The sequence below is a fragment of the Rhipicephalus microplus genome, chromosome X (assembly GCF_043290135.1).
Source record: "Rhipicephalus microplus isolate Deutch F79 chromosome X, USDA_Rmic, whole genome shotgun sequence".
In the NCBI taxonomy this organism is placed as follows: domain Eukaryota; kingdom Metazoa; phylum Arthropoda; class Arachnida; order Ixodida; family Ixodidae; genus Rhipicephalus; species Rhipicephalus microplus.
The window spans coordinates 52,749,934-52,762,155 of NC_134710.1; the positions used below are offsets into that span (position 1 = coordinate 52,749,934).

Below are 12,222 nucleotides of genomic sequence, written 5' to 3' on the forward strand. Positions count from 1 at the left end.
TCTCCCTCTGCTTCTGCTCGTCCCCAGCCACAAAGCCTACCGCCATGTAATGATCACACGTGGCCCAATCGTGGCACGCCACTTCTATGGGCCACCGCAAGTCATCAGCTGATTGGCGCACAGTTGCCTCGTAATCACACGTGCCTTGTCCCGCACCTTCATCGTAGTCGTTTTTCTCGAATCCTCACAATAACCCCCCACACAAGAAAGTTGTTTCGACAAAACTTTTCTCACACAACAAAGTGATGAGGGACAGAACAACCCGCAACTTCCAACAATATCCGGAGATGACACTAATGTAAAAGCCGATTTGTTTTTACAGTGATACAGTCCAGAAGAATGATAACTTCTTAAATTAAACATGCATATGGGCAACAAAAACCCAATAAATGCACAAGATTTCATTTTCTTATGTACTAAACAGTATAGAGCTTTCTAATATACACTCATGATTTCTTACGCCAAGTAACTACCTTCTGTGAACAGAATGAATGAATGGAAACTGCTATGCGTCTACGCCAAACGCCAACTCACAATGTCAAGCGCTGTTCACTTACAATGTCCTTAAAACTGCCGTAGCCGTCACCCTTCAAGCGGCTTTATCCTCCGAAGTTTAGCGTTTTCCTAGCATGATCTACCACTGTGACATCGCCAACTGTAGCGACGCCAGCCCAATAGTTTTCTCAAACTAGCCTTATAAGGTTCACACGTGCCTGCGGGCAGCACTGCTATATTGTCTGTAAGCATGTCCCACGCTCCTGCGCTACAACCATGCTACCATCACTGTCACGTAACCTCAATGCTCCTGTCCCCTCTGTCAGCTGCCAATCATCAAAGTAGCCGAGCAGCCGACCAGCAAATTGTCTCGTTGTCTCAGAATTCTCCGGCTTAACTCGAAATCTTTGCAACAAGGTTTGCTTCTAATTTTCGTAGTCTGTAGCAAATCCGCTGCCATACGTCCTTCAATACTCAAGGCTTCACCTGAGAGGCATAAGCTTAATGAGAGCGCCCACCTGTCGCCTGGCCATTCCTGGCTCGTGGCTACCCACTTGAAGCGGTGAATGTACGCGTCGAGTTCGTCGCGGCCCTCATTGTAGGGAGGAATAAGCTTGTGGGGGCTCCTGAACGCTTCGCTGCTGGCTTCCATGCTCTCTTCACCGGTTCCAACCATCCCAGCCGTGCGCTCCGCAAGACGACACTTAGCCTCCAGCAGACTTTTTTCCACGGCCAGCCGAGCGATCTCCTGTTTGTGCGCTATTTGCGATGCATCCCTACCTTCAGCTCGTCTCTCACGATCTTTTTTCTGCTGCTCTTCAATCCACTCCTTCAGTTCGTTACCCGACAAGCCAAGTTCTTTGCCAATCGAAACCTACTTCTCCCAATCCATTTCCGCCCACTGCACAAAAGAGAAGTTCGGCTCTGAAAGTTGGAGCTAGAGCTTTGTCCTGTCGCGAACGCCAGAAAATTGTGATGTTTAGGACGGTTCGAGCACTTCCACCACTGTGCAGCGACACAGGAAACAGGCAGGGAGACGAGTTCAAACGTTTATATACAAAAGGAAGGCCATGAAAAGTCAGTGTGGACGCCGTCGGGACGACCACCACGTCAAATAAGAAAGAAGAGTCCCATAGACTCACAGCTCTCAAGCAGCGGTGGCGTCGTCTAGGAGATGCCTGGACCAGCGCGACCTCGGACCTTGTTTTAGAGCTCTTGATCACCGCCTGGGCAAAGTAGTTCCACGTGCAGGTTCTGGCCAGCACCGCACCGTCTGTACCGTGCTGAAATGCTGCTCGCTATAGCTGCGGTGCGGCAGCTCAGTCACCGGCGTTCCTCGCCTTGGCCAGGGCAGAGCCAGGTTCCCTCAGGTGCACAGCTCGTGAGCTCGCGGCCTACGTTCGAGTCTGGCGCGTCGCTCGGTACGGCTCGGCACCGCTCGGCGATCCTCGATTCAGCCAGCAATTTCCCTGGCACCTGGATTCTCGGCCACCCAGGACCTCACCCAGCTCCGTAGTCCTCCGTACACATGCCCGCGTCTCGCCCGGCAGAACATCTTGCTCGTCCCCTGAGGGCCAGATAAGGGGTACGACAGACGCCGATGACATGCAGGGCTGGAGGCGGTGGAAAGGCGCTATGGAATGCGCTCACTTGCCAATGTGCGATGCTCTTGTGACACCGGCGCTTGATGGCATAGGTGCGACTACGGAGCAGTCAACCCGCATTGGTGACGCGATGCTCCATGGGTTTAATGGGCCAGCGCGTCCAGCGAACAGCTTGCGTCGAGACGCGATGCTCTGCGCAACCGTGACCATTAGCCAGGCCGGGTTCATCGCTGTGCCGAACGGCTGACCGTGGAGACGCCTCGTCGAGATCCGCGATGCCCTCAGCAAGGAAGAGAACAGCAGGCCAGGCCGCGCCCCGAGATGCAGTACTTGTTCCGGCAATGCCGCCCCAGCTGGTGGTTAGACGGCAGCAGCGTGGACGGCCGCGTTCCCTGGCCGGAACCTAAATCGCCTGCGTCCGACGCTTCGGCCCGCTGCCTTCTGTCACCCGCTGCTTTCGCTCGTCCACAGCCACAAAGCCTACCACCACGTAATGATCGTATGTGGCCCAATCGTGGAACGCCACTTCTATGGGCCACCGCAAGTCATCAGCTGATTGGCGCACAGTTGCCTCGTAATCACACGTGCGTTGTCCCGCACCTTCGTTGTTGTCGTTTTTCTCGAATCCTCACACAAACAAATTGGTTTTAATAAATGTTGAGCTTCGTTGCTAAATTTTTTTTTTTGCTTTAAGAATGAGAAGCAATTTTTTAAGTTCCCCATTGGAGTGATTGTATAATGTCAAAACTGATTTTTATTCCTTAAAACAAAATATGAAATGGTAAAACTTGCCATATAAGAATAACCATTTGTTTGCTTTAAATAAGCTGCAAAACTGACTTCTAGTTGGAGCACCATGTGGTGTAATTGTGCCTGAATATGAAGCAAAATGATAATATTCTGAATGACATGATTTTTTTTTTTCGTTAAAGGAGCACTGACATCAAATTTACTCATGTCAAGATTTTTGCATCAACGAGTAGCTTTGGACCCCCTAGTAGCGATTTGTGATCTCTAATGCATCTGAGTGACGAATGATTATCTGTAATATTTATTAATGTACTCGCTATCGAACACTTTTCAAAATTAATGGAAAGCCCGCCAAATGGTAGTGCTGGCAGCGCTACCTTGTGGCCACGTCGAGGCAGCTGCACAGCTGATGCCTCTTCCACAATAAATGGTGACATCAAGATGGCGTTTTGTCTTCTAGGAGCGCACGTACAGTCAGTCCAGCTGTGTCTCTGAAAGCGTAGACATGCCTCTGTCGCCAACATCCTTGTCCTCGCCATCGTCGCGGTCAACATCGGCAAGTGATGATGACAGTGAACTGGAATTGGGTATCGCTGTGATTCGCCATGATTTTTGCTTGACAAGCTCCGTGTGAAATGAAATATATTTATCAGTCCTGGCCGTGCTGTCGTAACTCAAGAACACCAATTACGCACCTCACGTCCTGCTGCAGCTGAAAGCAGCAGGGCACACGGTAGGAATAGCCCTGGCCTCGAGAAGAGGCCTCGTACTGCCAGTGAAACCTAACTGGTTCGCCAACACAGAATTTATCCTGTAGCAGCTCGCCACCAAGTGAAGGGAGCAAATGCAGCTGTTATTCAGAGGCGTCCAGTCTCTCTGTGGAACGGCGCGTATGAAGTCAACCCACTGGCTGCATTGATGTTCGTGGCTTGGAAAGGCATGAAACGGCACGCACTTTTCACTTTTTCTTTGCCTGGACGCGCAGATTTTCACTACGCAGCAGTTCTTCGACTTTGTGGCACGTATTGTCACTCTGAGTGATCGTACTCACATGCAGAGGAGCATAACGCAAATGAGTCGATGCAACGTAATGAGTTGCACGCACGCTTCAACAGGGCAAGGAGAGCCACTTGTGAGAGCGTGGCCGGGAGTTGGCTCCAAACACACTCGGAGATCGTCGACATCATCGTTGCTAGGGTATCATCACTCAGGATGCTATTTGTGGAATGTATCACACCGAACTTGTAGCACTAGTGTCGATGTTGCAGGGCAGTCTATTTTTCATTTTTTCTCCTTAACTTTTTACGCTGTTTGACGTCGAAATAAAATAACTTTGACGCATCAGACACCATTCAAACTTGGCATAAAAGACCTATGCATACCAAGTGATTGAATGATGGGCACATCTCAATCTTGAAAATTGATGTCAGTGCTGCTTTAAATATACAAACTTCGGATGTTGGTAATATACCTTACTTGAAGTAAATATTCATTACTGAGGTATTGCACTCAAACCTCATTATAACAAACTTGCATCTTACACAAAAATAGGTTTGTTATGTCGAAAAATTTGTTATAATAGTTTATTCCTAACACTATCTATTGCAAGACTATCTTTCTTTACTTTGTTATAACCAGTATTTCAATATATCTGGGTTCATTACATCGAGGTTGAAGTGTATTGCATAGTGAAATATTATGAGAGAAAAAATGCAAACATAGAACATCGGGGCAAAATTTTGCAGAAATATAACAGTAATATTTTTTAACTTCAAACACCTTACAGAAGCACCTTGGCTTCATATGTTAAGCAATTTTGGTATTAAAATGCAAAACGATACTGTTAAAATAAATTTTCTGACAATTGTTTAGCCCTATAGCACACTACAGCAAAACGAAATGCCGTATAGAGAACGGCACGGGGCAACACAAATGCAAACTAACAACTGTTTATTTTGACAGAGTCATGGCAAAAAAATGATAAAATGAAACCTATCCACAAGGGCACGAAAAACATCAAGAAATACTATACTCAACCAAGCTCCCACTTGTCCCGAGGTCTATTTGCTTCTCTGTACTAAAGGAATGACCCTCAGCTTCTTTTACTGGTCGTGAAAGAGTGCTAGCATAAGTATGAACGTCCGGGCAGTGCATGGTGAAGGCTTTGATGATTCCCCCTCCTTTTTTTTAGTTATTGCACCGTGATACAATCATGGTGCATGGTGTGATTGACGTTTGGATGACATAGACACATTTTTAATGTGTAGCCATAGATGATAGTGCACTTCAAGTTGTATACGAGTATGTCTACTTAGGGCAGGTAATAACCGCAGAGCCGAACCATGAGATTGAAGTAACTAGAAGAATAAGAATGTTGTGGAGCACATTTAGCAAGCACTCTCAAATCATGACAGGTAGATTGCCACTATCTCTCAAGAGGAATGTATATAACAGCTGTATCTTGCCGGTACTTAGCTACGGAGCAGAAACCTGGAGACTTACAAAGAGGGTTCAGCTTAAATTGAGGACAACGCAGCGAGCAATGGAAAGAAAAATGGTAGGTGTAACCTTAAGAGACAAGAAGAGAGCAGAGTGGGTCAGGGAACAAACCGGGGTTAAGAATATCATAGTGGAAATCAAGAAAAAGAAATGGACATGGGCCGGGCATGTCGCACGTATACAGGATAACTGCTGGTCATTAAGGGTAACTGACTGGATTCCCAGAGAAGGCAAGAGAGTTAGGGGGAGACAGAAGGTTAGGTGGGCAGATGAGATTAAGAAACTTGCGGGTATAAATTGGCAGCAGCAAGCACAGGACCGAGTTAACTGGCAGAACATGGGAGAGGCCTTTGTTTCTCAGTGGACGTAGTCAGGCTGATGATGATAATGGTGATGAATCTACTTCCAGTTATAGTTATTTCTTGGCAGTTGTGTGTTCATGCACCTTGCGGTTTGTCTAGTATACTTCCTTCCGCAGGACAGGCGTACACAATATACAACTTCTTTTTCGCATGCAATGAACTCGACCAAAGGGCACAATTTCGTACTGCTGCTGATTGTTGTGATCTTCAATATAGTGAGATTTTGTTAGGAGCCGTAAAAACCCTGGGTATGCCAAACCTGTTTGCGATTTTCTTTAGTCTGTGTTAAACATGAATGCATGGCAACACAGTAGGCATTCATTGTCGCTAGTTCTTAAGTCCTTTAACAGCTTCACAGCCAAGGATGCTACCAGGGCATCCAGGTAATTGCATCTGTCCACTCGGTTCATCAGGCTTTTTAGCTGCTGCAAGTGCTCATGATTTTGAGCTATTGAGAATGCAGGCATATACAACAGTTCATTTTACCAATTACCAATTTTTGAATGTCTGGAATCAAAGCTGAAGATGCTTTTATCACTCTTTACCGCTGTCATGAGTAAGAGGGCACGAGGCACATGCTGGATCCTGGAGTGCGGCGTCAGTGTGTGAGACTCTGACAATAGGCAGATTTGCCACGTTCACGTACGAGATTCACATACAAAAAAAAGGCTCGTGGCACGGGACCTGAACTGGGATGGAAAATCACGAATAAGCTGTTACTGTACTGAGGAGCTTTGAATTGTGAACGTCAGGAAGGTCAGCAACGAAAGCAGTAGCTGCCCGGTTCTGATGGCTGTCGAGGTAAGAGGTCTGGGAAATGGCCGTCGACCTCGGTGGTCCTGATTGAGGCTGCCTGGACTTGCCGCAACCTTGCACAGCAGTTTCTTGGGGAAAAACAGCTCTTTTACTTCAAACCAGAATGGATGTGGCCCACACCAGTCATCGGGGTGCGTTATCATAGGCCATGGATAAGTTCTTTTACTTCAAGCCAGAACGGATGTGGCCCACACCAGTCATTGGAGTGTGTCATCATAGGCCATGGACGAGTTGGGTTTGACCAAGCAGGCTAAAGATGACGAACAAGACCGGCACATTGGCAATGAAGACGAGTGGATTGTCAAGCGGACGCGTGCTGAAGACGATGACGGCAAGGCGGTAACACTTTGCTGTAGGTATATCCGAGGGTGTCATCTGAACAGTAAGGAGGTTCTGCTATGATGAGAGCGCATGAGTGTAGCCATTAAGACGCCATTTTTGCTTGAGACAAATTGGGGGTAAAGATCGAACTTGACTTGGATTAGTATTAGTTCTGGTTTCCTGGGATAGCCGGTTGCTGTGTGCATGTTTCTAGTACGGGTGATTTTTGAAGGTTCATTCATGTTTTGCCATCTTGTGTAATAATAAAATGGGCTTGCCGTATTATGGCCCACTGGAGTCTCTCTCTCAATTCAACCCTTTGCAAGCGCTGCTGAGATAAATTCATGACAATTGCTTATTCCCAGCAGGTATACCATTTGCCCTCAAAAATCATGACATCCGCAAATTTTATTTTTGTATTAGTTGATAGTTTGTAAGTGAACCCCGAACTAGGAAGTGACATTATATACCGATATGATTTCTTCCACATTTACAGAGGTATTCATTGTGGAATGAAAACACAAACAATAATAATTGTTGTAGAAACATGCAACCACATGTCACCCATTCAGATTAGTCTGGTGCTCCTGGTCTCCCTGTGCCATGAACATGTTCGACAGGACTGGCACCAGGCTTGAACCTGTACGTTCTGGGAATTGAAGCTAGCCCGCTGCCTTTGCGCGGGCTTTGCCGCCTTTTCTGCCGTTCTCATGTCCCGACATGTCTGCCCTCCTTTGCTGTCTGCCGTGGTGGGAGAGCGGAGTAACGTTTAACTCCCTCACCCGGAAGCGGATGTTGACTGTGGGGTGGCGCGCAAGGACTCCCGAGAGGTTTTCGCGCGCTGCATCGGGAGCGGACAGTACTCTCTAGGACAGCAAGCGGTGAGCCACGCAATCTTTTCCGTCCGTCAACTCCCGTCATTCGGGGCTCGTCGGACTTCGCTGACGGGGCCTTGCGCTCGAGGCGAACGCTCACCTTTTGTGTCCTTGCTGCGTACGCACGGCCGAAGGGCGGTACGGTGTCCTAGTGCGTGGCCTCGCTGCGCCGACTCGTCTCCCTTCGAAGCCAACGCGAGCGCCTTTGCCCTCGCTCGAGCAACCGGACCTTGGTCCCGGTGTCTCCGTAGATCACCTTTACCGCGGAGACATGCTCGTGGCACCCTGTGTAGTACTTTGTGCCCGTGGCGTGGATAAGCCTACTTGCTTTCCCGCCGCGCCTTTTTGCAACGGGCTGTACTGCGTTTGGTGTCCACAATAAAGTGTTGCGACTTCAGCAGTATCGTGTTCTCGCCACGGCGACGGTTAACGCGTGCCCTGCAGCTCGCCAAGACCGCACCCACGCTGGTGGCCGTACTCCTTCAGGATACGTGTACACCACAACGTATTCCATCTTTCTGCACAAAAACTGATCTTTCAAAGTACACTGACTGGATGCACAGACGCTGCCGATTCAGGTAGCCACACTTGTCTTAGAACCGAATGTTACTGTAAATGTCGGTGCAGTCCTGCACTGTTGCAATGACCTCTGCTTGAAGAATATTGTAATACATGTCTTTAACATCAGCAGAAATATGAGTGATTGACTGTTCCTCTTTATTAAACTCATAGGCAGCACAGGAGTTTTTTTATAGGACCAATCAACAGGCTCAGACTCCAAACAAGCTCGCGCATCTTTTGTCGCGCATCAATGTCGCCAACTCTGGGATCGGCGACATTGGCTTCATTACTATTTGTTGAGACCTGGCTTAGACCAATTGATGAGCTGTGGGCTGCGTCACATTGCCGAAAGCCGAGTTGAGGTCACTGCGTGTGAAAGGAGGTTGGTCTCACAGTCTCACATGTCTCACATGTCTGAGAATTTTGTGCAGTCTCACATGTCTGAGAATCTTGTGTGCGTTGTGGTGTGCATTGAAATGTCCAAAAATTAACATCTATAGACCTGCATTGCCAACGAACTGAATGTGAGAAAAAAACACACACAAAAAAAGAAAAAAACGCCTTCGCCTAAATTCATCAATTACGTTTCAGGCTACCTCGAATATGTGCATTATCACGACTGAAATTTTGTGCACTAAACGATACTGATCCTTTGATGTCATGGGCCCGCATCTCATATCTAAGACGTTTTAATTGAATCAGGAACCACTATTTGAATTTTACAAGCACCACCTAAGCCCCATTTACTTCAAGTAGAGTCCCTGAACAGAGGTACAGTCGAACGTGGATATATTGTACTCGAAGGGGATCGCAAATAAGTTCGATATATGAAAAATTCGATATAAAAAAATTGAGGCCCCCAGAGCTTACCTGAAGAGGATTATCACCACAATAGCTGCATTCAAGAATGACAACTAATTCCACTCACACTCCGCAACAGAATGTTATATTTGCGTGAAAAAACATCGCTAACCTTTGCCTGCCTCTTCGTTTTTGAAATGTTCGAAACCCTACTCTCAATCTTATCACAATTCACGAAACGCGTAGTCTATGCACTCCTCCTCGTCTTCACTGGTGGCACCCAAGTTGCACCATCTTCACTGGTGGCACACAAGTTGCACCATCTCGAAGCCTGCCTTGCGGAAACAGTTGCCCACTGTGTCCGTCTTCACATCTCGCCAGGGATCGAAGATCTCTGTGGGAGAAAACTTCGTGGAGATTTCCAGCCACTCCTTTGTCATCCTCTGCTGGATGTCCTGGCTGCTGACAGCTTCGCTTTCACCAGAAATCGTTTTGCGAAAGATTTTGTAGCACTGCTTAAATTGGTGAAGCTACCAGCTGTTTTCAGAGAAGTTGTTTTCCCAAGAGCAGCGGCAAACCATTTGGCCTTGGCGATCAGCATCGGGCCATCCATCGGAAAATTCTTCGTGTGTGCTTCTAGAAACCAAAAATAGAGTGCCTTTTCTACATTCCCATGGGCAGAAGCGCACCGCCTTTGCTGTGATATCTGCCTTAGTTTTCAACAAGGTACTCAGTGCTTTGTGGTGTCCCCAAGTCATCCGCAATGAGCGAACATTTTCTGCCCGCCTCAACACGCAGAATAGTCCTCAACTTCGTTGCAAATTCAAGGGTATTGCGCTTTTCCACACTGGCTATAGCTATACGAGAAGTCGACATTTCAAGTCCGCAGCGGTTTTGCACACACTGCATGCAAAAGAGAAATGCGGCACATGCGGTGGTACGTGGATGACGGGATAGTTCGAGAGCAACAAAGTGCTTGCGAGATGATGGATACCTGCAAGGGCAACAGCAAAAGGCGTGAGCTGTGGTTGGCTGATCAAACCTTGCAAAGGAGGAACAAAAATTAATAGAAAAAAGGAGGAGAAGGTCGGCTTCTTCGTTCCCGCTCTCTGAGCCGACACGTGAGTATGCGGAAAATGCATGAGAAAGAAAAAAAAAGCCGTTCCGCAAGTTGGAGATTGCCCAGTCCGAGCCCTCTCGCCCTTACCTTTTTCGAGCGTTTTGGTCCACCTCGCTTGTGGAGCCCCGAAGATTGCGGGAGAGAGGGGGGGCAAGTGCTGAAGCGCGCCTTCCAGCTCACACGGCGTTCGATATATCTGAAGGTGGGTAAAAATACCGCTCAATATAAAATTGCGAATTTCTATACTTTTACAAACGAATTTCAAAAAGATAACTTGCGAGTTCGATATACTCGAACATTCGGTATATGTGGGTTCGATATAACCGTGTTCGACTTCCATTGATTCCGGTCAAAACAACAACTTTGATTGCCTTCGACCGCCACCAAAAAGCATGAACAGTGATTAAGGCCTAGCCTACGGTTCGTCATGTGTCGGGGAGCTTGTACTAGACAACATGAAGATTGGGCGTCAAAAAGATGGCACTCAAGCACTAATCCTAGCGCAGCGTGCATAACACATTGTTTATGTTCGCAGCCAGGAAATAAATGGCGACAAAAGTCCTCTGAGCTTGTGCGATTCCGGTATTGGCAGCAATGGCGAAAGCATGCGTTGGAAAGTTGAACGTTTTAATGAGGTAGCAAACGCGATAACGAAGATGCTTTTCCCAACAACAAACTCAATTGGCATTTGACTAGGACGCGATCACACGTTTCATGCGTAGGGCATGCAGCCGTCTAACGATAGGAGCCACGCCAGCGCGGTGTGCAAATGTACTCTGAAACAAAGGCAACTGCCCTTTCCCACTGCGTGACCCGTGAAGCTGGCGCAGTGCTGCCACTGTCTTTTTTCTTATTTTCTTCTCGCTTCAATTAATGTAAGAGGGGGTGAAAATACAATCGTATTGATACAGGACAGAACTACTGATCATGCCCAAGTTCAAGGTGCACTTATTATGCGTGTAAATAAAAAAAAATTGATATCTTTCTACCAAAGTGGCAGTGCACCTACTATGCAAGTAAATACGCTAGAGCCTACTTCTGGGCAGTTGTGTGAGCTGGAAAGCAAAAGTACAGGATTATTCCTTCGGTCTCTGTGAGCTCCACCTGTAAAATCAGATGAACCTGATGTTTCTTTCAGGAGAACGTTGATCTCCAAGATAAAGTTTTGGACTTTGATGAAGACAAGCGCTACCCTCAGTACATCCCCAAGAAAGGTGCATTTTACCAGCATGATGACCGAGTGGTAGGAGATGAAGATTCATCTGAGGTACCAGAAGAAAAAACTGAAGATGACACGTGAGTGCCACATGTTTGACGGGTTATTTTTTGCATGATCCTTTTATTGCTTATTCTGCAAGCCCTTAAAAGCAAGTCCTTGAAAGCTTTCTCTGTGTAATCAGTTGTGGGTGGAATTGCTGCCTTATCTTTCTTAACGCACATTGCTGGGCTAGTTGGTTGGGGTTCATCATTCATATGGTTATAAAGCACCACGACAAAGACACCAAAAGAGAGACACACACACATCACTAGCTTGCAACTAATGTTTTATTTGCAATCACACATGCTCTTTGAACAATAAGTTTTATCAATCTACTGTTATTGTATAAATAGCTATACCTATATGAATGATGCCATATCTAAGGGTGGACTCCGCCACGGTGGTCTAGTGGCTAAAGTATTCTGCTGCATTTCCGATGTAGGCACAAATGTTGTAGGCCCATGTGCCCAGATTTGGGTGCACGTTAAAGAACCTCAGGAAGTCAAAATTTCCGGGGCCCTCCACTACGCCGTCTTTCATAAACATATGGTGGTTTTGGAATGTTAAATTCCACATATCAATCAATCAATATCCAAGGGTGAAAGTTCTACGCTGATTGCGCCATAATGCGCCGATCCGACCTACTGCGCCAAGCCACACCTGAACGGCTATTTGCACGTGCAATGGCAAATTTAGTTGAGAGTTTCCTCATTGACCGAGCTACGCGCGTGGGCTACACAAAGGACGCAACGGTGTCCAT

The 12,222-nt window shown here is 47.1% G+C and overlaps 1 protein-coding gene across 14 annotated transcripts in view; it reads left to right on the forward strand.

The window, feature by feature from the left end:
- The window catches only part of LOC119176042 (uncharacterized), a 475,621-nt gene that overhangs the window by 88,572 nt on the left and 374,827 nt on the right, over positions 1-12,222 (forward strand). For all 14 annotated transcript variants that reach the window (XM_075881071.1, XM_075881080.1, XM_075881083.1 and 11 more), the window contains one exon: positions 11,343-11,500. In XM_075881071.1, the coding sequence (XP_075737186.1) occupies positions 11,343-11,500 (158 nt within the window). The remainder of the gene's footprint in view (positions 1-11,342; positions 11,501-12,222) is intronic.